At 46.2% G+C, this 26,953-nt stretch overlaps 1 protein-coding gene across 1 annotated transcript in view; it reads left to right on the top strand.

Annotated features, from left to right (window-relative positions):
• GAB2 (GRB2 associated binding protein 2) overlaps positions 1-26,953 on the top strand; it is a 195,628-nt gene that overhangs the window by 120,877 nt on the left and 47,798 nt on the right. Inside the window, exon 2 of the mRNA XM_075061796.1 lies at positions 1,173-1,473. Coding sequence (XP_074917897.1) covers positions 1,173-1,473 — 301 coding nt within the window. The remainder of the gene's footprint in view (positions 1-1,172; positions 1,474-26,953) is intronic.

Raw genomic sequence — 26,953 nt, forward strand, 5'->3', positions numbered from 1 at the left:
GCCAATATGCATTCTGCGAACACATGTGCTTCTTGGCAAAAGGCATATGATCTGAAAACCAGCCGTTCAAGCATGTCTCACTCAGCCAGCACTTTCCTACGTACAAAACAGGTGTTTGCTTATGGGAGGAAAATATTGGGGGCACCAAAACGTTCATTACATGAGCAATCAGAGAGTCGTGAGTCACATTTATTTTCCAGTTTGCCTAGGGCACCATAAACCCCCAGAGGCTGTTCACAGGGGTAGCCTTGACAAGGATGGTTCTTTGAGACCGAATAACATTTTCTTTGCTACGGAATTTAATACATTTCAGGAAATGGAAGATTTTGCAAACAAGTGAAGCTTGGATTCTCCACAGATCTTCCTGGCACGATTCTCGATATTAAAAAACAGCAGCTTCACGTTGGCTTTGTTTGCCTCTCAAATACTGCATTTAAACATGCATGGGATAGGCAGCTCTCTGACACATACCCTGCTACTGTAAAGCCTCGATAGAACGCTTCTCGGGGATGTCTAGGAAAGGCAGCCTCCCTGGGGCATTGTGTCCCAAGCGGATGCAGTGCTTTTGCATTACTGAAATGTATTTCATCGTGATTATTGCTGCTAACATCTTCCTGCAGATCACTTGGCACTGAGAGTGTGACTACGTTGCAGTCACAGGGTGTGAGTGCAGCTTGTGTAGATGTACCCTAACTAGCTTCAATCTAGCTAGTGTGGGCAGCAGAGCTGTGCAGCCATGGTACCACGGACTTCAGCACAGGTTAGCACCCAAGTAACTACCTAGGGTTCTGGGCAGGCTTATCCATAAGTGGCAAACATCATGATTGCAGTGTAGACATACCCAGAGAGAGACAAGACATTCATGGGACACTCAGCTGAATATAGCAGTGTGATCAAGGACTTCCTAAACTCTAGTCCTGACTTGGAAACTTTCCGTGGTCTTCGGCAAGTCACTTGGGGCCCCTTTGTGTGATGTGGTAGGCAGGACCTCTCAGGATCAACCCATAACCACTCTGTCAGATAACTTACGTCTCCCAGTTCATTCAAACTGGCTGCCCAATGCTGCCATATGTTCCCCGGTGCAGTTTTAAGTGATTTGTGTAATGGGGAATGCTGGCCAGTGGGATCTCCATATTTTCGGAGAGGTAAGACTGTTTCTCTTTCGTCCTCAGGCATGGAAGAAACGTTGGTTCATCTTGCGCAGTGGTCGGATGAGCGGTGACCCGGATGTCCTGGAGTACTACAAGAATGACCACTCCAAGAAGCCTCTGCGTGTGATCAACCTCAACTTCTGTGAGCAGGTGGATGCAGGGCTGACCTTCAACAAGAAGGAGCTGCAAGACAGCTACGTCTTCGACATCAAGACCAGCGACAGGACTTTCTACCTGGTGGCCGAGACGGAGGAGGACATGAACAAGTGGGTTCGCAGTATCTGCCAAATCTGTGGCTTCAACCAGTCTGAGGAGAACGCAGGTACAGTGAGAGTTATGTCTGGAATATGAAACATGGCCTCACATGTCTGACTGTGCTCTAGAAAGGAGGCTAGACCCCAACTCTTCCCCTTGGGAATCCAGCTTCTCTGTTAGATTGGAGTGTGAGTTAGAGGGCTTGAGCCCTGTTTCTGTTCCCACTGATGTCAATGCGAGCAGGAATGGGCCTTTTAATTTCTAAATGGGAAGTTTTCTCCAGTGTTTCCCACCCAGGAGTTCCAGATTCCTCCCAGCCTTCCAGCACTTCTCTGACTTCCACAGCATGGCAGCAGGCTCTGATCCTGCCTGCTCCCTCATTAATTCTCACCGTAGCTTTCTGTCTTCCATCCTTTCCCCAACACTGAAGCTCGCTCAGCTTGCAATTTCCAGGAGCTGATGTTGATCATTTCTTCAGTGGCATAGTAATGGATAGTCTTGTAGTTAAAAGCACTGACTTGGGATTCTTGAGATTGAAGTGCTCTGCCACAGGCTTCCCGGGTGACCTTAGGCAAGTCACTGAATCACTCTCCATGCTTCAGTTCCCCATCAGAAAGGCAATTCCATACCAAGGTGATGAGTGACCTTATAAAACCATAGATAGCTAGGATGTAATGGAGAGGATGGTTTTGAGATGTCAGGAAGGTTTAATGGGCTAAGTCAGATGACATGTAACGTACAGATAGTTCAGAATGGCATGCAGTAGAGCACATCATTCATAAGATTTTTTCTTTCCCATCTTTTTACCTCTTTGTCCAAGGTCTGGGCCTTCTCAGGTATATTTTCTACATCCCCAGTTGTTGTCAGCAGTCTCTTCAAGGGCTTTGGGCCTTGGCAGTGGAACATCCTCTCCTTCAAAGGTTTTGTTAACTGATTGACATGGGTGGGATCAAATGGAGGAGACAGGCTAAGGGGGGAAGATTCTAGAAGAAACACTGTATCCTGGCCACATCACAGAACTACTTCTGCAGTTGGCAGGCTTAGCCAAGGAGTGATTGGGTCAAGGGGAATCAGTTACCTATCCATCCCTAAACATGGTCCCTGTTGGACCCAGGTGAGACATTGGCAGCAGTTCTGGTGTTCTGTGGAATAGGAGTCACATTTGATTCACCAGCACTAAAGGCATCCTCAGCTGCACACAATACTGTTGTTTCCTGGCTTGTGCCGGTGTTGCCCAGAGAGGGTCTACACAGACCTGCAGCGACAGCACAGCCCCTGTCAGTGTTCCCCATATGCTCTGGCTGAGCAGGGATGTTTCTTTTCAACGTCACACCATACAACATTTGTAGCGTGGTGAAAAGACTCCACAAAGCCCTTCAGGTTCCCATACAATGCAGGCAGCTAAAAGGGCCGTGGAAGAAAGGCAGTGCCGTCTGGAAAGGGGCACAGGCTGAGATACGTATGCAGCAGGGGGATCCTGCGAGTGTCTCCCAATTCCATTATTCTTTCTAATATCTGCTGGTGTCCCCAGCATTGCGAATGCCTTTTGGGTACATATCTAACCCTAACCTAAGGAAATTTGTGGAGCCCTAATATAACAATCAACTTCCGGCCCATGTCTTGGGGTGCAGTGGCAACCAGGACTGAACCAACTAAACAAGAGAGCATTAGGCAAGGTCGAACTTTCAGAATCGATGCTGCCTTGAGCCCACTGCCAGTGAATATAGATTAAGGATGGCGTAATATGTCCATCAAAAACTCCCTATCACGGGTCCCCAAACTGTGAGGTGTGCCCCTGGGGGGTGCGGAGGAATATTCAGGGGGCGCAGCAGGGCCTGAGCCAGCCCCCTCGGGGGGTAGGAAGGGAGCGCCACTCAGCCTCAGCACTCTGTTGCAGCCCTGGCTTCCAGGCCTGGCCCCAGCCTTGGCCCCCAGCCATGGCGCCACTCCTGGCCCCGGCCGCGCCACCAGCTTCGGCCCCCAGCTGTGACTCTGCTCCCAGCCACAGCCCCAGCCCCCGGCTGCAGCTCCACTCCCAGCCCCAGACCTGCCCCCAGCTGTGGCCCTAGTTTCAGCTCCCGGGTTGGGCACAGGAATAAGGGCAGGGTGCAGCAAGAAAAGTTTGGGGACCACTTCCCTATCACGATGTCACAGATCTGCAGGATTGGTGTATGCCCCAGCTTCTAAACAGTCTCTTGGAGGTATCCCAAGTGTGGCAGACCCCCAAGGGATCCCACTCTTCCTTCAGGGTAGGTCCCGCAGCCTCACCACCTCGCCTCAAGCCTCTGGGCCCCAGCATGCCTGCTTCACACTGTGAATTCTGCCCCACGAGTTCAACTGAGCTAGACGCCTGGAAGAAATGTGTCCACTCCTCAGGGACTAATGCACCCCAGCAAGCATTTGCACTGACACCTAAGCAGCATTTTCGAAACAGAGTAGGATTTATTAGTCAACTGGCCCACAGCACTGGAAGCCCTCAGGTTAGCACAGAGACATCGAGATTAAAGCATAGTCCATTCTGGTCAAGCCAAAGCAATTCACCAGCCAAACTGAGGTGAACTCCATGTCAGGCTCTCTCTCTCTCTGACCTCCTTAGTCAGTCCCAGGAGACAGCCACCAGCCAACTCTTTATTCCTTGCCGGTCACCTTCTGGTGCTTTGTGTTCTCCAGGCAGGGCCATGCTGAGTTCACAGCCCCAGCTGAGAGGTGAGGAAAAGCCCTTTCCTCTGGGTCACTGATTGCTAGGTGTGTCAATGTTCTGGCCATTGTGGTTTTCCATGGTCTTCTCGCATTTTCCATTGCTATGGGTTGGCCTCAGCCAGTCCTCTTACTGACCCATTCAGTCTGCTGAGACAGCTGGGTGACACACACGCACCTAAGGCCATGGCTATATCGATGCACTTGTATCGCTGTAAGCTCTGTAGTGTAGCTGCTCTAAGCCGACAGGAGAGAGCTCTCCCGTCCATAGGCGCTGACTTCCCCTCTTTCACATGAGTGCTCGACCCCTCCTCTGCCCCTGGCCCTGCCCCCTCCACCCCTTCCAGGAGGCCCTGCCCTGGCCCAGCCTCCTCCCCTGAGCGCACCCTGTTCCTGCTCCTCCTCCTCCCTCCCGGAGCATGCTAACACTGCCAAATAGCTGTTTGGCTGTGGCTGGACAGGAAATTCTGGGAGGTAGGCAGAGGATCAGGGATGCAGCGCGCCCAGCGGGGGAGGATGAGGTGGGGTAGGGGGGAGGCAAGCTTGACTGCCAGTGGGTGCAGAGCACCCACTAATTTTTCCCCATGGGTGATGTAGCCCCAAAGCACCCATGAAGTTGATGCCTATGCTCCCATCAACTTAATTAATCCACCCCCAATGAGCGGCGGTAGCTAGGTCAATGAGAGAACCTCTCCCACCAATATAGCGCTGTCCACACTGGCACTTAGGTCAGAGTGACTTATGTTGCTCAGGGGGGTGGCTTATTCGCACCCCTGAGTGACATAAGTTATACCGACATATGTGGTAGTGTAGACATGCCCTGTGTCTCTTGGTCTTCCCTGAGAGCAGACTTAATCCTGTTTCCTCCCAGGTAGAAATGCGAAGTATAGGGGGAAACTGAGGTACACATAGGCTTCATAAAAATATTACCAAAAATTTCCATTTTGTCACATAGGAATCATGAAATCACCACCTTATCCTCTTTTAAATCCTCCTCAAAACCTATCTCTACTGTGATGCCTACATTATCACTCCCTTATAGCATTATGTACACAAGTGGTGAGCTGAGACCACTGTTTTTCTGTTAGACTCTGTTGGATTATTACCTCATCCTTTCAGCCACCTCCCCAATTTGTCCTTTCTTTCCACCTGATACATCCTATCTGATACACAGATTGTAAGCTCTCCAGAGCAAGGACTATCTTCTTTGCTACATGTCTAGTACGAGGAGGCCCTGATGGTTGCTTGGGCTTCACAGATGCTATCGTAATAATGCAACCAATAATAGTAACCGACTTTAATTCATTTTGGTCAATAATGGAGCAGCTGCAATCTGCACAAACTAAACCCTGCCGAAAGGTTGTCAGGCAAGATAGCAAACAAAGCGTCACAGGAGCAGAAACCCAACCTTCAGCGGCTGACGCATGAAACAGGACGTCACCTTGGCAATGATTTTGTATGTGTGGTATAAAGAACCCTCGATAATCTTCCAAATATAAATTTACAAAGAAAGTTCAGGCTAAATAAATTTCATTCCAATCTGATGATAATTTCATGGCCATCAGGATTCAGTTTAACAGCAGACACCTTTTTCAAGAGCTAGAGTACACCCAATCACAGTAGTTGCTGTTTTGCTTGCATTAAACTGGAAGAAATTTTATTGCAGACAGAGTTTTTCTATTTAGCAAAACAAGCCAGAGATAGCAGAATCAATACTGGACTTAAGCAAAATATAAGTCTGGATATCATCAACCTCATAGTGAAAAGCAAGCCTGTGCTTACAAATAAACTCACCCCCAAGGAAGCACAAGGTTTGTTAAACTGCAGAGGTCCAGAAGTAGGTCCTTGAAGGACCCTGGCATGACATCAGCAAAGAGGAACAAAAATCCCTTCTTGACACAAAATAGCTGTTGGTGAATCTTGTAGGAAAAGAAGCCATTCAATGCAGTGCCAGCCTGCCAAGCATAATTTCTGAGTAAGCCTTAAAAAGGGCTCTGATGGTCTGCAATGTCAAACTCAGCAGACACATCCCAAGGCGTTAGAAGAGATGTTCAAATTCAGATTGCACCATGGAATTATTCAGAGCTTTCACTAAAGCTGCATTGGTGCTATTAAAAAAACCAAAACAAAACCAAAACAGACTGCACCTGGTAATCACCACACCCACTAACTGAAAGCCAGTGCACAATGATCCCCTGGCTGTTTGGAGCCAAGTTCTGGTTTTGAGCTTTCCCATTTCTGCCCATGCACCTGGGCCCTTCACTCAAGAAGAACACAGAATTTGCATCGCAATAGGTCATTGAATGCAATGTGACACTGTGATGTGCAGTTCCGGTCTCAGGCCTGATTAATCCATCCTAGAGCACAATCAAACCCATACCAAATTTACCCTACTTTATGATGAGTCGACATACAGTGAGAATCCATATTGTACTGTTCCCGTGACAGCAGGTATTTAGTGGGAGGAAGACAATACGGTTCTATTTTTGCTACACTCACTCTGTGTAGCACATTAGCTCCATTTGTTGCAGTGATTGACGGTACAGAGAGGTCGTGGGACTTACCGAAGATCACAGAACAAGTCTGATCCCAACTGGAAATAACTCAGGTCTCCTGGTTCCCAACCTTATGTCCCATCCAGTGGAACAAACAGCCTTTCCTGACTACACCTCTGCCACCTCTTCCATCTCTGCTACAGACCCTGATCTATGTAGCTCTAAAAGTAAGCTGAAATCCTCCTTTGGGCTCAGTCAGAACAAGTCCTGATCATTAATCCAGTTGACCAGCAGCAGAGCTCTGGGAGATGGTGAGTAAATCACAATTCAATGGGTGGGAATGTTAGCTAGTGGTTACATCACAGCGCTGGGAGTGTCCTGAGTCTCTTCCACGTCTCTAACACATTCACTGACATTGGGCAGGTCATCTGACCTCTCTGGCACTCAGTTTTGACACACTCGTGAAATTATTATCTGTTCTGCCATAGGGCCCTGCCAGGGACCCTGGGAGACTCTCCCTAACCTAGGTCAAAATCCTTCCACCAGATCTTAAGCTGGTGTAAAGAGGTAAAGCCAAAGGCCAAGACACTGGAGCTTTGCTGATTTTTGCCAGCTCCTCATCTGGTCCAATGGGGCTTAACTTAGGGTCCTCAGGATCTTGCAATAATTTGCACACACATCAAGATACTTAAAGTACAATTCCCCCTTGTGGGGTCTTACTTATTAAGTCAGTTCTAAATGCAGACAGGTTGGCCCCTCAGACCCAGACACTTTCTCTCCTCATCTTAGGATTCCCACAGCTCTCCTGATTAGTGTCTATGTTGCGGTTAAGGCAAGGGTTCCTCTCCTTGGTTCAGAAGTCCCATTGCTCTGCTGCTTGGGACCTGTGCTGTGACTAGGGCCAGCTTTCCCCAGCCCACTTGTAGCCAGTTTCCAGCTCTGCTTCACAGTACGCCTCTTCTCCACCTTGGTTCAGAGGGCCCACAGCCCTCCTTCTAGGGCCAGGCAAGCAGGCAGGCATCCTCTTCTCTGAGCTGTCTGTCCTCTCTCCTCCTTTGCCTCTCTGGAGGCTTCTCCTTTATTATCAGGCCACAACTGGTTTAGCCACATAATCTACCTGTCATTTGGCTGTGACAGCTTTCCTCAGACAGGCTGAATGAGGCACAGATGGGGTGGACCCAATGTCACCCCGCAACAGTTCCCTTTCTCATTTTATGGGGTATGTGCGTGTACAGTCAGCATGTGGGGAGTGGCACAGGAGGTGTGTTGGAGCATGGAGTAATAACATTTGTTGTACATTCTATGGTAAGGGGTTCTTGGTTTTCACTTCATGCCTATTCTGGTACTTTTTAGTAGACTATGTTGCCCTCATTTATGTGAAAATCATTCATTGCTATACTTGATAAAGCCCTGGCTGGGATGATTTAGTTGGGGATTGGTCCTGCTCTGAGCAGCGGGTTGGACTAGATGATCTCCTGAGGTCCCTTCCAACCCTGACATTTTATGATTTAGTAGGACTTCCAGGGACACTTAGACGTGGCCTGCTGAAGAAACACAAGCTCATTGTTATTTTATTCTATTTCTAACCATCTGTATTTCCCTTCCCCCAGTGAGCAGGCAGCCTGATGTCAGCTGTGAACTGTACTTTCTCATATGTTCTGTTTGGTGTGTGCAGGGGGAGGAGTCTTGCTAAAGATATTTCTTGTCTCATTAACCCTCTTTAGGATCGTATGAGGGCTCTAGCCAAAACCCAGCCAAGGTGTATTTTGCATCAGAGGCGGCTCTAGCCATTTCGCCGCCCCAAGCACGGAGGCACACCGCGCGGGGAGCTCTGCCAGTCACCAGTCCCGCGGCTCTGGTGGATTTCCCACAGACCTGCCTGCGGAGGGTCCACCGGAGCCGCCTGCCGCCCTCCCGGCGACAGGCAGAGCGCCCCCCGCGGCATGCCACCCCAAGCACGTGCTTGGCATGCTGGGGCCTGGAGCCACCCCTGCTTGCATATTGGGGGGGATGGGGAATGCATGTGCCTAATTTAATTTTCTTTGAATAAAATATGTATCTGGAGATCGAACTTATTCACTTTTTATAAGTGGCCACGAGTATGCGTGACACTATGTGTTGTGAAAGACTGGACCAGTGCAGAGCAGTGACCTAGGACTTGGGAGACCTGGGTGCTATTCCCAGACCTAATACCAATTCGCTGTGTGACTTTGGACAAGTAACTTTGCCTTCCTCTGCCTGTTTCCATTCCCACTGTGACAGGTTGGATCACAGAACCCCCCTTGGGAGCTGTCAACTGATGTGCCAAGACTACTTCTGCCCCTGCTTTCCTGCCCCATCAGCTTAGGACTTCAGTGCCCTGCCTGGTTTCGGGTGACCAGACAGCAAGTGTGAAAAATTGGGATGGGGTGGGGCGTAATAGGAGCCTATATAAGAAAAAGACCAAAAAATCGGGACTGTCCCTATAAAATCAGGACATCTGGTCACCCTAGCCTGATTTGAGCCAGACTTGCTAGCCTGCTGCAAACCCAGACCCAGATCTGAATCACATCCCCTAACAGCTGTAAGCTTACCTGAAAGCAGTTAACAGACATGTTCTTGTCTTTAATACTAAGATGCCCAACTCCCAATGGGGTTTAAACCCAAATAAATCCGTTTTACCCTGTATAAAGCTTATACAGGGTAAACTCATATATTGTTCGTCCTCTACAACACTGATAGAGAGATATGCACAGCTGTTTGCTCCCCCAGATATTAATACATACTCTGAGTTAATTAATAAGTAAAAAGTGATTTTTTTAAATACAGAAAGTAGGATTTAAATGGTTCCAGGTAGTGACAACAGAACAAAGTAAGTCACCAAGCGAAATAAAATAAAACACAGAAATCTGTGTCTAATCAATCTGAATACAGATAACCTCACCTTCAGAGATGCTTTAGTAAGTTTTTTCCTCAGAGTGGACACCTTTTAGGCCTGGGCACAATTCTTTCCCTTGGTACAGCTCTTGTTCCAGCTCAGGTGGTAGCTGGGGGATTCCTCATGATGGCTCTCCCCTTTGTTCTGTTCCCCTCATTTATATATCTTTTGCATAAGGCGGGAATCCTTTGTCCCTCTCTGGGGCTCCCCGCCCAATGGAAAGACACCAGGTTAAAGATGGATTCCAGTTCAGGTGACATGATCACATGTCACTGTAAGACTCCAAGCCTTCATTCCTCCCAGCCTGACTCACAGGAAGGCCTGCCTGCAAACAGAGCCATCCAGTCAATTGCCCTGGTTGATGGGTGCCCTCAAGATGCCAAACCACCATTAATGACCCACATTTTGCATAATTATAATAGGCCCTCAGAGTTATATTTCATAGTTCTAGTTTCAGATACAAGAGTGATACATTTATAGAAATAGGATGACCACACTCAGTAGATTATAAGCTTTGTAATGATACCTTACAAGAGACCTTTTGCATGAAACATATTCCAATTACTTTATATTCACTCATTAGCATGTTTTTTATAAAATCATATAGATTGCACAACGTCACACCTGCCTCTTGCCTATTTCCATTGAGGGAACAACTGTTTCCTACTATGTATTTGTACAGCGCCTAGCGCAAGGGGGCCTGGATCTCAGCTTGGGTCTTTCAGCTCTGCTGTAATATAAACCATAACAATAATAATACATTAATGGAAGAAGATACAGTCCCTTCCCCAAGTCTAAGGATCAGATTCCAGGAGAGAAAAAGTTGAGGTTTTGGAGAAGGAATAAGATTAGCTTGTGACATTAATCTGCATTTAGGGGCAGTGACATCTCCCAGTCAGTTTTAATAATGTGGTAACACAGTGAAAGAGAGTTGGAAGGGTTTTACATGTGATTTTATTTCTTGCCCACATTGTCCTCTGTTGATGTCCTTTTCCCAAACCCTTCGGCTTGTGACATTCCCCTGGTTTTATGGCAGAGACTGTGGGAACACTAGGAATAAAAGGCCAGGCTCACCAAGAACTAGTCTGAATGAACCCGGGTTTTCTGCCTCGTGTTGTCTGTTCAGATGGGCATGTGCCTGGGTTTCTCCCCCTGCTCTGAACACAACAGCAAGCACTGCTGAAATGAGGTTGGGAGAGAGATGGAGGGCTCCCGAGTTACCGATGGTCCCGACACTAAAACTTTAGTGTTAATGCCAGGGCATTCGAATCAAAGGTCAGCTAAATCACCAGAAGAACTCTCTGTGCTTTTATTGTCTCACTGAACGTCACAGCCAGAAACCAACATTCACTTTTCGTGGAGAGACTGAGTCTCTTTTGCTGGCTTGCTGGGAACAAGAGGATGATTAATGGGGAGAGAGTTGGCCTGGGAAAGCAGTAGTGTCCAGCCCTCAAAAGGTCCCACTGAAATTGATGAGCAAAGTTCACTCCCATGGGCAGGGCTTGTAGGATCGGGCTCTTGGGCAGCACCATGTTGGAAGACATTTCTCTCCATGTCAGGCAGGTTGTTAACACAAATGCAACAGCAACTCTTTTGTCTAAAAGAACTCATGGGCACTCACAGACAGGCTGAAGCCCCCAGCCTGCAGCCATTCAGAATCAATGGCAAAGCTCCCACTGACTCCAAGGAGAGCTGGTCTGAGCCACTGAGGAAGGTCTGATGGCAGAGCACAATGCAGGGTCTTAAGCTGGTCCTCCAGCTCAAAGGGCAGGGCGTTCCTCTCAAGGAGAGTTGAGAATACTGGACTCTTGTTGTTGGGCTGTGTCTCCTCACACCTGCATGGTCTTAACTACATACAGATGTAATCTAGAAATGTCAGGAGCTGTTTCTGCTCTGAAAAATTAAAAAGTTTTCAGTCCCACTGAGCATTAAATTTAAAGTTTTGGTAGCTTCCTGCTCTAGCGTCCCCAGCAGAAATGATTGTCTCTTTCTTCTTCCTTCTTGTCTGTATGATCTGGAAGCTGGATGCTCTTCTTCTTAAGAGTTTCTGTGAGGGCCTGTGAGATTATCTTGAATAAACCCTTGGCCATTTCCAGCTGGATATGGTATTCTTCACTGGCTGTCCCATAGCACTGTATGGGAACAAAGGGCTGGTCTACACTACAAGGGAAAATCGATCTCAAATACGCAACTTCAGCTACGTGAATAACGTAGCTGAAGTCGAAGTATCTAAGATCGAATTACTCACCGTCCTCACGGCGTGGGATCAATGTCCGCAGCTCCCCATGTCGACTCCGCAACTCCATTCGGGTTGGTGGAGTTCCGGAATTGATATAAGTGCGTTTGGGGATCAATATATCGCATCTAGATGAGACGCGATATATCGATCCCCGAGCAATCGATTGCCTACCCGTCTGCATCATGGCAGTAGTGAAGACGTAGCCAAATTCTGTAGCCCAGCCCAAGATGGCTGCATTTCAGCAATGGGCCAGGCAGAGAGAAAGTGATGCGTAAGTCACTTTCCCTCTCTATGCTAGTGTTCAGTGTTGCCAAGTTTCCTCACAGTATTTGGTGACCTTTCTAAAGCCTTCAGCCCCAGGAGGCATGTGATTGTGTGAGACTCTAAACTTTGATTAAAAAAGGAAGTACGTCTCTAGCTCTCATGGTTGCAGAGTAAAGGCTGAAAATGTGAAACCCTAATGGCTGAAACCAGAGGGACTATATAACAATGATCCCAAATATATTGTAGGTTAAATCTCACACACGTGAATTGTGAGGTCCTAACTCCTGTTTTTGAGCAATCCAGGTTGGTAATACGGAGGGCTGCATAATGATAATAGCTGGAGAGATGAAGTAAAAGGCCCAAGGAAGGGGACATCAGTCAGCACAGTGAGAACCTTATAAGCTGTCTGAAGCAGAGGACTGTCTTTCTGTTTGGGGTTTGTACAGCACCTAGCGCAATAGGGTCCTGCTCCATCACTGGGATTTCTAGGCTTTTTTGCAAAATTGATAACATCATCATAAACAGATCATCTTCCACTGCTGACTCATTTACCTGCTTCTCACTCACCCATATCCCCCCTACTTTTTCATTCCCTCCTGGGGCTGCCTCTTCACTCCCTCAAACACAAGCCTCTTGCCTTTACTTCCATGCTCGCTGCAGTTTAGCCCTGCCCTGCCCACCTACCTTCACTGTGCCCACAATGCAAGCCTCCATTGTTCATTGGTCTGTTGCTATCATGGAACAATTTAACCCTCACAACAGACTTAGGTTCAGCTGAAACGGCACCAGGCTTTATTCCGGGAATGCAACACAGCACGTGGCAGGTGAGGAGCCAGGCAGTCATTGCGCTGAGCAGATGCTGACTGACACTCGCTGAGTTCTTATGTCGCTGGTGTAGGCAGCCTCTGGTGGGCAATGACCAGTAGGGATTAAGCAATACTAATTCAGTTACAAACCCTGCACAGACTACATGAGTTCCTTACAGCTTCTCCCACAAAAACCTTTGCTCTTTCTCCCAAACTGCCCTGAGTCTGTGTTAACCACCCTCTCATCCTCTTTCCAAGTCTTTCTGCACTTCACCTCTGCCATGACACGTGCAGGAAACTGCTGTCTGGTAAAAGCCTGATAGGTGACAAACCATAATTACTGCACCTGATTGGCTAAGAATTACGCACACGGCTAGTCTGTGCTAAAACATGCCATTGTTTTCATTACTTCATCTTCTCTGACCCACCCGCTTGTTTGTCTCATCCGCCTCCTCGGTCTTGTCTTTCAGACCGTGCGCTCCAGGAGGCAGCGATAGTCATTTAGCTTAGTGAGGTTGTATTATGAATGTTAACTAATAATAATGGTGATGAAGATATGTTTGCAAATGAGACTTGAGACGAGACGGGGAATAGATACGGCCAGGAGATCCAGGAAGACTCATCCAGATGGCAGGAGCTACAGAAGAGCAAAGAGGATGCATGGAGGGATCACGAGCAGGCTGCTGTTAGCAGAGCAGGAGGGGTGTGAAGGGGGGAGAAGATTAATGAAGGTTATGGGATAAGGTTGGGAGAAGGTTTTAGAATCCGGGGAGAGTTTTGAACAGTTCAGTGGATGGAGACGGAGCCTCCTCTGCTTTCTATATATAACCTCCCTTGAATACCTGAAGTTCAGTACCCTCAGAAATGCCACCCTCATACTTCACCCCTGTGAAAGACAACAGTGACACAGTGACATGAACAAAAATAACTACTGTGGAGTCCTTGCTCTGCTGCTGCTGCTGCCTCTTGTGCTGCCAAGCTAAATTCAAATGCAGGGGAAACATTAACAGCTTCAGTGAAGTCCAACTACTTCCTTGCCATTGTGCCTGGCACATGTTCATTTTTTTCACACTAGCACTCATGATGCAGGGCACTGGATGATCTGACATGCATGGTTTGAAGGGTCTTGGCCAAGAGTAGATTACATACATAGCAGGTTAAGGCCTGTTTTTCAAAAGGGAGCAGAACAAGTGGGCGTGGAAAAATGCGTGTGTTCCCCTTGTGCCTCACAAACCCTGTCATTATTTGGTTACCTGGGCACAAGTATATTTACCCAGCTGGCATGCCCACATTGGAGACCTGCAGATTAGTCATACGTGCTTTGGTAAGTGCCGCGAGCCACCTTGCATTGTTTGCAGTTGCAGCATTGTGCCCGCGTTTGAATGTTCTGCCCTTATTGTCAAGGGCCTTTTTGCGGACAAAAGAGTAAAGGCCAAAGATTTTCACACTTAGAACCTAGCTTCGTATTTAGACACCTAAATAAAATCAGCCGGACTTTCTAGGGCATGGAGCATCCCAGTTTCCATTGATTTATGGCATTTTCAATGGAAGCTGTCTTCAGCTTGCGTTGCAGGTGCACAGCACCTCCGAAAATCAGCCCATTTTCATTTAGATGCCGGTGATTGGCTGACTTCTTCCCCTTTTGTATCACTTATACTATGCGCTGATCCAATATAATGCAGCCTCTTTACCTACCTTCTTTGTAATCTGTCTCCCTTTACCAGTCAACACTCCCTGCCCCTAAGTGAAGTGGAGATCTCTCTTCTGAACACTCCAAAGATCAGATTTGGCGGGAGAGGGGAGGAATTTGTGAATCTTGGATCTAGCTTTGGCTATAAAACATCCCCAAAATGTGTGTGTGTGTGTTCAGATAGGGATGTTTGAATCAAGCCCTTCCTTGCTCTCTAACATGTACTGGGTTTTCCTAGTAATCGGGACAGCTGTGATCTCCACATTGATTCTGGTAGAGCAAGTGTTTGGGTTGCATTTCTGACCTGAGCCTGACCCAGAGTCCATTGAAACAAACAACAGAAAGACTCCCACTGATTCTGGTCAGCTTTGGATCAAGTTCTTAGCTGAATGCCTAAGGACATAAGAAATGTAGCCAAACTCTAAAAATCCAAGTCTCAGAGTTCAAAATCATTACTTGAAGTTATGCTGCCCCTTTAAATTGGTTGTAAACTTTGCTGACCCTGGGTTTCCTGAGTCACAAACAGCGAGTTATTTTAAGACCGTAGCACTGTTCAGCTTTCATTTCAGTGTAAACAATACCAGAGATTAGAGCAGTTTTTGGCACAAAGGAGCTGCTTAAGTATATTGAAGTGCCGTTGCTCTTTTGGTTTTCCCTTCAGGGATTAGATAGTTCAGGTGATAAATGAGTCACAACATTGAAAAGCAGAGAGCTCCACAAACAAGTGCGGTTTTCCCCCTGAAAGAAACAGTGATTATCAGTATTATTGTTTGTTTATAATACCATAGCTCCTATGAGCTGTGCTGTTCCAACACAGAACAAAGTGGCACTCCCTGTTCCTTTGCAATCTACAGGAGAGAACAGGTGGATGCAGCCAGATGGGGGAATAAAAAGGAAACAATGAGATAATATTGATTAGCATGATAGGCAACGGTCTCAGCGCATCAACAGCCTCGCCGTTGTCAAGGTTTTGGCGTACTAGTCCTCAGAGCCTTTCTAACCTTTCAGCATCTCTTTGATATACATTTCCTTTGCGTTCTGGAGCGGGATTCGCTTGACGGGGTCTGGGCAGGCTGTTCAGAGAAGCATCCTGTTTATAATCTGGGCACTGCACAGTCCAGCACTCTGATATTCTGTGGAGAGTATCTATATTTTTGCTGCTCGGTCTCTTACATTAGCACCTCCTCACAACAATTTATTTCTGTGGCCCTGACTGGAAGCAAAGTGTATTCCAGCAAACTTGACCAGTTACATTTTTCCATGAAAAGAGAAATGGGCCCGATATGCTGTGCTCAGATCTGGATTTTAATTTCCCCAGAATTTAGTGGGTGTTTGGAGCTGGGGTTGTGGTTTGGGATCATTTCTAGTTAAATAGCTCCAAGAATCGCCAGTCTCAGTAAACCGAGATGCAAAATTGTCAACGCTTGCAATTTTGATCGCAAGTCTTGCAATGTAGTAGAACATCAGAGTTACGAACACCGGAGTTACAAACTGACCAGTCAACCACATCCCTCATTTGGAACCAGAAGTATGAAATCAGGCAGCAACAGAGACAAAACAACAGAAACAATAAAACAACAAATCAGTAGAGTACTGTGTTAAATATAAACTACTAAAAAATAAAGAAAACATTTAAAAAAAGGTTTGACAAGGTAAGGAAACTGTTTCTGTGCTTGTTTCATTTAAATTAAGATGGTTAAAAGCAGCATTTTTCTTCTGCATAGTAAAGTTTCAAAGCTGTATTAATGTTCAGTTGTGATGTTTTGTTCAGAGTTATGAACGCTTCAGAGTAACGAACAACCTCCATTCCCACGCTGTTCGTAACTCTGAGGTTGTATTGTATTAGTCTTGTGGATTCTCAGCTGGTGTAAGCTGCCATAGTTTCATTTACACCAGCTGAGGTTCTCCCCTGTGGTGTTCTTAAGGCCTCAGCTCCTGGAGTCATGTTGTTATATCAGGAGAGATTCATAGATTTTAAGGCCTGAAGGGACCATTATAATCAGCTAGTATGACCCCCCTTCATACATTTCATTTTTAAAAAACATGAGTTTCTAACACTTCTGGTTGTAGAGAAAACTTGAAATCATGAACCATAAAGGCTCAGAAACAAGAAAGCAAATAAAAAGAACCTCAGGTGTATGTTTTATCACATGATTTTTAAGCCAAATCATGATTTTGGGGACTCATGATCTTGAATGGTTGGAGTTGACAATACTGGGACAGGCATCAGGGAGCGGAGGTGAATAATACACCTCTACCCCAATATAACATGACCTGATATAACACACATTCAGATATAACACGGTAAAGCAGTGCTCCGGGGGGGTGGGGCTGCGCGCTCCGGCGGATCAAAGCAAGTTCGATATAACGCAGTTTCACCTATAACGCGGCAAGAGTTTTTGGCTGCCGAGGACAGCGTTATATTGGGCTAGAGGTATATAAGTTTTGTGGGCTGGAAAGCCATACCTTGCAGGACCAGATCTCCACTGGTATGAATTGCGAAATTCGTACAAAGCTCTGTTGCAAATGCTTTAGGTTTAGTCAGTGATACAGGAGAGGAGAATGGAATGGCCTTATTGCCCTTACTCAGTAGTATTACTCAAAAAGGCTGATCTACTTCATCACGTGCAGTATATATACCTACACAGCGAACACGTATTTGATAGTGGGCTCTCTAATGTAGCAGACAAAAGTATAGGGAAATACAATGGCTGGAAGCTGAAGCTAGACAAATTCAGATGAAATAAGGCATACATTTTTAACAGTGAGGGTAACTAATCATTGGAACAGTTTACAAAGGGTCATGGTAGATTCTCCATCACTAGCAATTTTTTAAATCAAGATTGGATGTTTTTCTGAAAGACCTGCTCTAGTTCAACCAGGAGTTATTTCAGGGATGTTCTCTGGCCTGTGTTATACAGGAGGTCAGTCTAGATGTCACAGCAGTCCTTCCTGGCCTTATAATCTATTAATCTTCAATGGTTCAGGGATCTGGACATGCGGGAGTTGGGGGAAGGAAACAAGGAGATGGAATAAATCAGGTGGAAAAAGGATTTAACTCTAACAGAGTGTTTGACCCTTTGCCTCGACCACTCACCAGATCACAGGAAGTTCTACATTTGGGGAGTTCATATTGAGTTACATCTTGTGACAGACTGACAATATCTTGCAATATCCTGACAGAACTTTATGGAATTAAGTTTAACATCTTTGGGTCCATTGTATTAAAAACACAGTTGTGTATGTGTTACTTTATATATATACTTTCTCTAGGAGACTGGCTAATGCAATCTCTGGAAGGTATTAGGAACTTCACAGTTATTGTTCCAAAAAGTCCTTTAAAGTGGATTTCCTAGGAAGTACTTAAGGAATGCAAATGACCCTCTTCCCAGACCTAAAGAAGAGCTCTGCGTAAGCTTGAAAGGTTGTCTCTCTCACCAGCAGAATCATAGCATAAGGTTAGAAGGAAATGCAAGTGTCATTTAGTCTAACCCCCTGCCAAGATGCATAACTTGAATGTGTCACAGCAACCACACTTGTACTGAAGTAGGTCCAATAAAAGATATTTCCTCACCCACCTTTTCCCCCTTTAAATTCTCCTTTCTGGAGCTATGCCCTGGAGAGAAAAACCTGTTGTCTCCCACTTATCTGCTCTGGGAAACTCCAGATCAAAGACCTCCAAACCATGTAAAGGATGGCTTGAACCTGTGATGAGCATGCCTGTTCTAAGCTGAAGCTGTGATGAACTTGTAACCACCAGGACTCCCCCTTTGGATGGGGGTTTGAGGGGTTGCCCCTACCAGAATCCACCTTAAGGTTCAGGTGATCTCTGGTAAACTTATTAGCATGTGTGTAGATTCTTTTAGGGTTTTAATACGTTAGTATTTTTGTAGTGCTTTTCCCCTTAAGAATAAAGTAGGCTTGCTTAGAAAGACCTGTGTGGTAATGATAATTGTGGGTGATCACACTGTTACCTGTCTCTGAGGAGAGAAACCAGTAGGTGCCCAAGAGGAAACCTGTCTCTGCTGGGAATAACACAGTGAAGGCAGGGAACTGTGCAGCCTGGAAATACTCCAGGCAGAAGGGAGCAGGACGCAGGGCTTCACTCAAGAGAGACAACAGATGCGGAGCTGGAAGCCTGAGAATGGGGGCCATTGCTGGACCACTGAGGGGATACACAGATGCGGTTTTCCTGAACTGTGACACTTTAAAGGCTGCAGATAGACTCCTGCAGGATGTGTACATAGGACTCCCACCCAGTTTTGCAGACAAAGAAGTTTCTTATCAGATGCAAATAATAAGAGAGGCTACCAATGGGAAGGCAAACTTATGCTCCACATTTAAAAAAACCCAACCAGACCTCAAATCCTTCTTCTTCACACTCATAAGGCCTTAGGGCTATTGGGAGCTAGTTACATCAGGGACCATTTTGCCCCCAGATGACCCAGAATTGGGCGGGGAAGGCAGAAAAGTGGCTTAGAGACATCTTTCTTGTCTTGCCGTCCTCTGAGTATAAAGTTGGTGCTGGTGAGAATTGGACCCATGGGATGAAATCCTGGCCTTATTGGCCAAAATCCCATTGAGTTCAATGAGGCCAGGGACTCAGCTGCTATGTTTAAGGTCAGCACAAATTTTCTGTGGAAATGTTTTTGTTTTAACTGGCAAAAAAGCTTGAAGTCTGAGAACTTTGTTCATTTAAAAAATCCATTACCAATATTGCTTGGTAATGGCAGTTCCACTAAGGCTGGAAAGCAGCATTCACCTGTATTTCAGATCTGCCCAGAATTCATCCATCTAGAACAGGTGCAAAGATCTAAAAAACATTGTTTGAAAAATCTGTTATTTCTGAGCTTTGCGTTGGCTTTTCTTCTCACAAGCTCTTTGCATGTCAGTACTTAACTGACCATGGGAAAAGGAGAGAGGCAGACACTATCAGTTTAAGATCAAACAACCAAAACCACACCAGTCTTTTGAAGCTAAAACAGCTGATAGACAATTTAGCAACAGAACTGGAAAAGCAGCACTGCTTGTACAAAGCACAGAACGAGAGGCACTTTGGGAATAATCCAGCTAGTATAAAACTCACATTCCAATTCCCCTTTATTTCATTCCATAAGGGTGGATCCTCTAGTAGCCAGAGCCCGTCTGCATCTCACAATGATATAACCCTCCCCTGGAGTCAACCCCATCGAGAGAAGTTTAGGGACATGGTAGATCATGTTTGCTGGGGTCCCACCTCCATCCAGTTCACTTTATTTACACAGACGTTACAGACGTTTTGGGGGCACCCTGAGCTGGTGGTCCAAGCACAATTTCCCCCCACCCCTGCTCCCCTCTCTCGTCAGTCCTGAAGTGACCTTGACCTTTTCAATGCTCAAGGAAGGAACAACTTCTACCACTATGAGAAGATGGCTCTTATGCACTGGATCCCTCCCATTCCACCTGGGCCCCTCCCATCATGACACAGGCTTCTGACTCCCTCTATAATGTCCCTATATTCAGTCTTCATGAATCCATCTCTCTCCACTCTACCAGTTCAGCTCTGATGTTTTGTATTTACCCCTTGACCTCTCCTTGCATCCAGTGCATACATATCCCACTTGCAGGGGCGGCTCTAGACATTTCACCGCGCCCCAAGCATGGTGGCATGTCACAGGGGGCCCTCTGCTGGGAGGTCCACCGGAGCCGCGGGACCAGAGGTCCTGCCGCAGGCCTGCCGCCAAAGGCTGGCTGCCTGCTGCCCTTCTGGGGACCGGCAGAGTGCCCCCCGCGGCTTGTTGCCCCAAGCATGCGCTTGGTGTGCTGGGGCCTGGAGCCACCCCTGCCCACTTGGCCCCAGTCAAGAAGCTGTACATTCTGTGCTCTGGGCAGTCAAATAGCTGTGCAAATTATTTAATGAGCTAATTTGCATGTAACCATAAACTAGCATCAGCACGCCTTGCCCCAAGCACTGGCAGCAGTAGGACAGGAAGCTGCACAAAACTTGGAAGCTGTATCTGGGGAGGGCGTGGAGAGTGCCAGGGATGCTAGGTAGGCAGGTGGGGGCTGCCGGGTGCTCCAGTGTTTGGGACAAGGAAGAGCTGGAAGGTGGTGACGTATGGGGTGGGGAGAAGCTGAGAGATGAGCAGGTTTGTCTGTGGGGGCCAGTACCAGAGTCCTCACCTTTTGTTCCACTCTGGCTCTTCTTGCTCTTTCTACTGCCAGAGCCTTCCCCCTCCTCCTGGCTGCTCCTTCCCCACTCAGATCCAGCTGGGGGAGTAGCAGACACCAGCCCAACCCCTGGCATCTGCCAGCAGCACTTAACAGCCCAGCTGGATGTATAACACCTCAGCTGTGCTGCAGCAAGGCCTGACAACAGGGCTGCCCTGAGAGTCACGCACACATACATAACCCATCCTTGGTGGTCTGTAACAGATGATGATTATATAGGGCCCAATTCTGATCTCAAACTGGTGTAAATCTGGAGTGACTGCACTGAAGTCAACACAGACCCTGTTCAGACTTAAAGGCAACATGACAAACTTTACAAGTGTTGCTTGCTTAAGTATCACAATGGGATGCACTCCTCAGGGACCTGCCAGAAGCAAGTAAGAGCCATCCACAGTGGGTGGTGTTTGAGCCTCTGTGCCTATTTGTCATTCCTATGCATGCCTGATCTGAGGCAGTATGAGATCCCTACCTATCATGGCAGGATTGCACAGTGCAGAGAGAGAGAGTGAGTGAGAGATAGAGAAAGAGATTTTGTAGATGAAATGACTGTATTTTTTAATCTAACAATTTAGGGTGGCTTTTCACATCATCACATTTTTTCAAGCTGCCTTATCTACCAGTTGATTTCCTCTGTTTCTTTGTTTGTTTGTTTTCATGCTGATCCTTTTAAGCCCTTTAATATCAGCCTCTCTTTAGAGATCCTGAGCCTTGTTCATTAAAGCATGAGATGAAAGCCAGGACAGACTTAACTCTCGTTTCCCAGACCTTGATGTATAGTTGTTTACTTTTTCCCCCCCATTGCTTTCTTATTTCAATGAGAAACAAACCTCACTAAAGAGGTAGTTCTCACAAAGCCATCAGACAAAACCACACACACCAGACAGGCTGTGAAATGGTGGCTTCATGGGATTCCAGATTTGCATGAACTTTCAGTGACACTATTTGGTGTTCCATTCCAGTTTGATCTTATTTATGAATGTAATAGCATTTATTGCTGATGTTATCTGTAAAGATAACACTGCTTCCCCTAGCTAGCTATCTAGTTCTCAGATGTAATGACACTGTTTCTCAACTGAGTTCTTTAAAAAACAATTGTATTGACATTTCAGTTGTTATTATTAATATTTATTATTTGAATTGCCATCATACCTCGGGGCTTCTTTCACAGAGCAGGCCTCCATCATGCTAGGGGCTGTATAACATAACTCAAGGATGGTCCCTGCTTCAAATAAGTATTAGCATTTTGTTTCTTCTGACACAATAATACATTTTGAGCCAGATCCAATCAACGTGAGTGGAGCAAGGGCAATTTACATTCACTGAGGACCTGGGTCTTTGTGCCTAAACATTTACAATACAGACCACAAAGCATATTAAATGAAGACCTGGGGTCAAACTTTCAAGTGTTCGGCATCTATAATTGGGGTTGTATTCTCGAAAGAGCTCAGCTCTCTGCTTGGGCACCTACATAAGGTCCAGATTTTGAAAAAGCCTTCAGTAGCTCCCACTTCAACGCGTACAAACAGATTTTCCAAAGGACTCAGCACCCAGCAGGCACTCATTGTTCCGAGCAATTTGGCAAATCAGTCCATTTATTTGAGTTCCTAAATGGGTGCTGAGCTCTTTGGGAAATCCGGCCCATAAAGCCGGATTCTCCTCCACTGACTTCAGTGGAGTTACTACTGATTGACACCAGTGTAAGAAAGGGCAGGATCATACCCATAACGCTTAATACTTTGCACTATTCAGCCCTCCTGTAGCCACAGCTGGAAAATTCTGTGTCTGTAGGGACTGGAATATCAAAATGAAAAGGGGACACCTGTCATTCTTCATTCCCCACACTCATCCCACCCCTCTCCTCTCCTCCTGGGCTGGGCCTGCTCCTGCCGGCTTGGCTGGTTACTGCTACCAGCCAGACCCCTCTCTGGCCTGCTAGTGGCAGAGCCACCCACCACCCCCTGTGGCGGTTGTGGTGTCTCTCTAGTACCGTCACACAGCTCTGCCTAGAAGCACAAGTGTAGCTGCTCTCCCTGAGGGCTGAGGAGAATGAACATACAAATGGGACATTTAAGTGTGTTGTTTTAAGTCTCCAAATTCGCAGGACGGATTGCTGAAAAGTGGGACCATCCACGGGGGAAAAAGAAAACCCCAAACAAACAAGCTTTCCCCATGCCCACAGTGCTCTCAGACGGCTTTCTAACAGCCTGGGCAGGGGAACTGCAGTTCTGTGTCCTTATGTCACAGAGTTAGGACTAATATGTATCTAATTAATTTTTTTTTAAACTTCGTGTCTTTCCGCTAACTAAAGGGGGGAAAGTTCTCATGAGTTCCACATGTGCAATCTGGGTTCTGTGCTAACTGAGTCAGTTCTGTGAAGAATGGGAAACAGAAAGATGTAGCTATCTGAGAAAAAACATTCCGATACCTTACATTGTATTTATTTGAATATTGCCCAGTAGTACCAAAGCAGTGAACTTGTGAACTTCCCTAAATGCTACTGATTATCTCAACTTAATTGTTTTTGTAGCAATTGCTTCCACAGTTACTGCTGCTCCCTTGATTGCATTTTCCCACTGCTCTTCGAGCTTGTCTACCTTTCTCTTAAGGAGACCATGACAAGCAATTTAGGCCCTAAGTCTCACATATTTAAAATCCACTAGGTACTGGTCTCTGGATTCAATTGCTTTTCCTGCTAAACTCACAATTCCATTACCAATGCATTTAAAAGGAAAACAGACACTATTTCAGTGTGACACATTCAAACAGCACTGTCCATACTGCCCTTGCTGGGTATTCAGCTGCAGTTCAGGGCATAAATATTCAGAGGAGCCTCAGAACCACAATTTTTAAGTGGGCCACAACTATGTAATTTAATGCCCCCTTCCCATGGCCTCCTCCTTTTGCCATCCATCCTAAACATCCATCTACACCATACTCTCAGCTCTACATTCCCCCTTTCATCTGCTTTGCAGCTCTCCAATTTGGCCCTCAGTGTAAATTAGAGCAACTTCTGACCTGCTCTAACTTACACCCAGGTGCCTATTGCCCCAAGGGGTCATTGTGGCAACCAGGAATAGCCAGAGCACAGAGGTGTTCTGGCCACACCCCTTTTGGCCCATCCACACCTTTACACCAGGGGCTGTGACACATAGAGCCCCTGCCAGCTCTTTGCTATTCCAGGAATCCCCTTATGCTGAGAAATTACTAACTGGATGAGTCCACTAGGTTTAAAGCCCCTCTTGTGCCAGTGGAGTAGTGCATAGTGACCAGGCCTGATATTTTCCAGACGACATCAGTTCCTGCTGGTATCAACAGTGCTGCACAGGCTCTGGCAAACAAACAGGCAATGGAGTGAACAAATTTCAAATAACAAGAAAACCCGGGGTTATCATCATTGATGCTAACCAAAATTTTGGAAGGGGTGTTAATCCTGATGCTTCAGGATTTATGCCAATCTATTAGAAATCAGGAATAGATCAAATGGGGAAAGCAGATTATCCCATCTCTGTTGCTGGGGGGTTCTTACACCTAGCTGCTATACAATGTCGGTCCCAGGATATTAGAGAGATATGGTGGGTGAGGTAATATCTGTATTGGACTAACTTCTGCCAGTGAGAAAGACAAGTTGATGAAAGACATCTGGTTACTGCCAAAGGCAGGACATGGAACTATACGGAGCTTATGTCTGAGCCACTCTGGGGAGTCCTATTGGTACCTTCTCTATTAAAAGCCCAATCCTGTGAGGTGCTGCATACCGTCAGTTCCCACTGAAGTCTGTGGAAATGCATGGATCTCTGTGCCTTGTAGGACTGGTTTTAGAGAAAAAACAATGAGGAGTCCTTGTGGCACCTTAGAGACTAAATTTTTGGGGGGCATAAGCTTTTGTGGGCTAAAACCCACTTCATCAGATGCATGAAGTGAAAAATACAGGCGCAAGCATAAATACATGAAAGGATGGGGGTTGCTTTACCAAGCGTTAGGTCAGTCTAACAAGAACATTATTATCATTATTATTTATTTTATTATTCCATTTTACAGACAGGGCAACTGAAATACAGACAGGGGGATAGCTCAGTGGTTTGAACATTGGCCTGCTAAACCCAGGGTTGTGAGTTCAGTCCTTGAGAGGGCCATTTGGGGATTGGTCCTGCTTTGAGCAGGGGGTTGNCTGCTAAACCCAGGGTTGTGAGCTCAGTCCTTGAGAGGGCCATTTGGGGATTGGTCCTGCTTTGAGCAGGGGGTTGAACTAGATGATCTCCTGAGGTCCCTTCCAACCCTAATAATCTATGATTCTATGATAAATCAATTAACAGCAGGATACCAAGGGAGGAAAAATAACTTGTAAAGTAGTAAGAGAGTGCTCCATTTCAGACAGTTGACAAGAAGGGGTGAGTAACAGTAGGGAGAAAATAGTATTGGGGAAATTAAGTTTAGATTTTGTAATGACCCAACCACTCCCAGTCTTTATTCAGGCCTAAGCTGATGGTATCCAGTTTGCAAATTAATTCCAGTTCTGCATCTTCACATTGGAGTCTGTTTCTGAAGTTTTTTTGTTGAAGAATTGCCACTTTCATGTCTGTTATTGAGTGACCAGGGAGAGTGAAGTGTTCTCCTACTGGTTTTTGAATGTTATGATTCCTGATGTCAGATTTGTGTCCATTTATTCTTTTGCATAGAGACTGTCCAGTATGGCCAATGTACATGGCAGAAGGACATTGCTGGCACATGATGTCATATAGTGGTATATGTGCAGGTGAATGAGCCCCGGATGGTGTGGCTGATGTGGTTAGGTCCTATCACTCTGAAACCTGGTTTTAGAGAGACAGCCCTGCAGAAAAGTCAATAGGAAAAGGATGCAATCAGGGGTTTTCTGGGAGAGAGCCATAAGTTATCAACCTACAAAGGCAATGGGAAGTGTGTCCCCGTTAAAAAGTGCAACACTCAGCAGCAACACAGCCAGGAAGTTAATGGAAGGGAGGCACTCACATACCAGACCCAGCAGGTTGACTGGAGCAGTCCCAGTTGTTGTAATCATCATCAAAGGGTGTGTCCGCAGAAGAGAGGTGCTGCAGGGCTCCTCCTCGCTCTGTTAATTGCTTGTAGCAGTGGTGAGAAGCCCAGCATTTCTGAGCGTGAACATCATGCTAATGTTTTTCTGCCTTGCTTTCAAGCCAGGCCAGCTTTTATCTTTGGCATAAACCTCAGTCCCAAATCTCTGCCAAACCAATACAGATGTTTTAACACCCACCAGTGCCCAGATAATTACAAACAGAGCTGAGAGTCTGTTTGGGGATGCTTTTTTCTTAGTTGACTGGACTTCCAGCCATTGTATGCACGCACCCCCCCACACCCTTACATCAGAGCTTTAAAAGACCTTCCTATGGTCTAAATTGCTAATATTAAGTATGTCATGGTAGCGCCTAGCACCCCTTCTGTACTGGCCAGTAGAGCGCTTCTGGTACATAGGGAGTCAGGTGCTGTTCCCTTTTGAAGGGTATCACAGCTCAGGCTGTATTGTGTGTTCCCAGGGGTATTCTGTTACTACAGTGAAGCACCTTGGTATCCTTGTGCCCGCAACTGGAGCTGTCTCTGAGAAAGCTTAGATTAGAGCCATGTATGTGACACCATCTGGGCCTTTAGGTGCTTGGGAAGCTTTGGTGTATGAGAAAGGAGAACCAGGTGCATGGACTTTAATGAGATAACACCCTTGACTGAGAACACCAGATTCGCTTCACCCAAACTATCAGACAGCCACCTGATGGGAATGATATCTGACCATGATCAGCCCAGATCTGATCACAGCCACTGCTCTCCCCCATAATCAATCCCCAGAACAGCCACAGTCTGAGAGTTTGAAAACAAAAAAATGTACAATGTGGAATCTCTTGTCAACACTTCTCAGGCATGAAGGAGGTTTTCATCTGACATTATTCCAGTTTGTTTCCTGTTGCCTTGGAGACCACTTTAAATTAAACACTAATATTTTGAAAGAGAATATGATTCTAAATCACCTGCAATGCAACATTCCATTCTAATGACATTATCATATTAGTGTGTGTGTGTGTAATGACTTTGAAGTGTTTCTGGTAACATTGCATTTAGGTTTAAAAAAAACTGTACTTTTCCCATGGCTCTAGGAAAAACCCTCTAAGTTCTTATCTAAAGTGAAAGCAGCAGAGAATCCTGTAGCACCTTATAGACTAACAGACGTTTTGGAGCATGAGCTTTC

The sequence above is a fragment of the Chelonoidis abingdonii genome, chromosome 1 (genome assembly GCF_003597395.2).
Source record: "Chelonoidis abingdonii isolate Lonesome George chromosome 1, CheloAbing_2.0, whole genome shotgun sequence".
NCBI lineage: Eukaryota > Metazoa > Chordata > Testudines > Testudinidae > Chelonoidis > Chelonoidis abingdonii.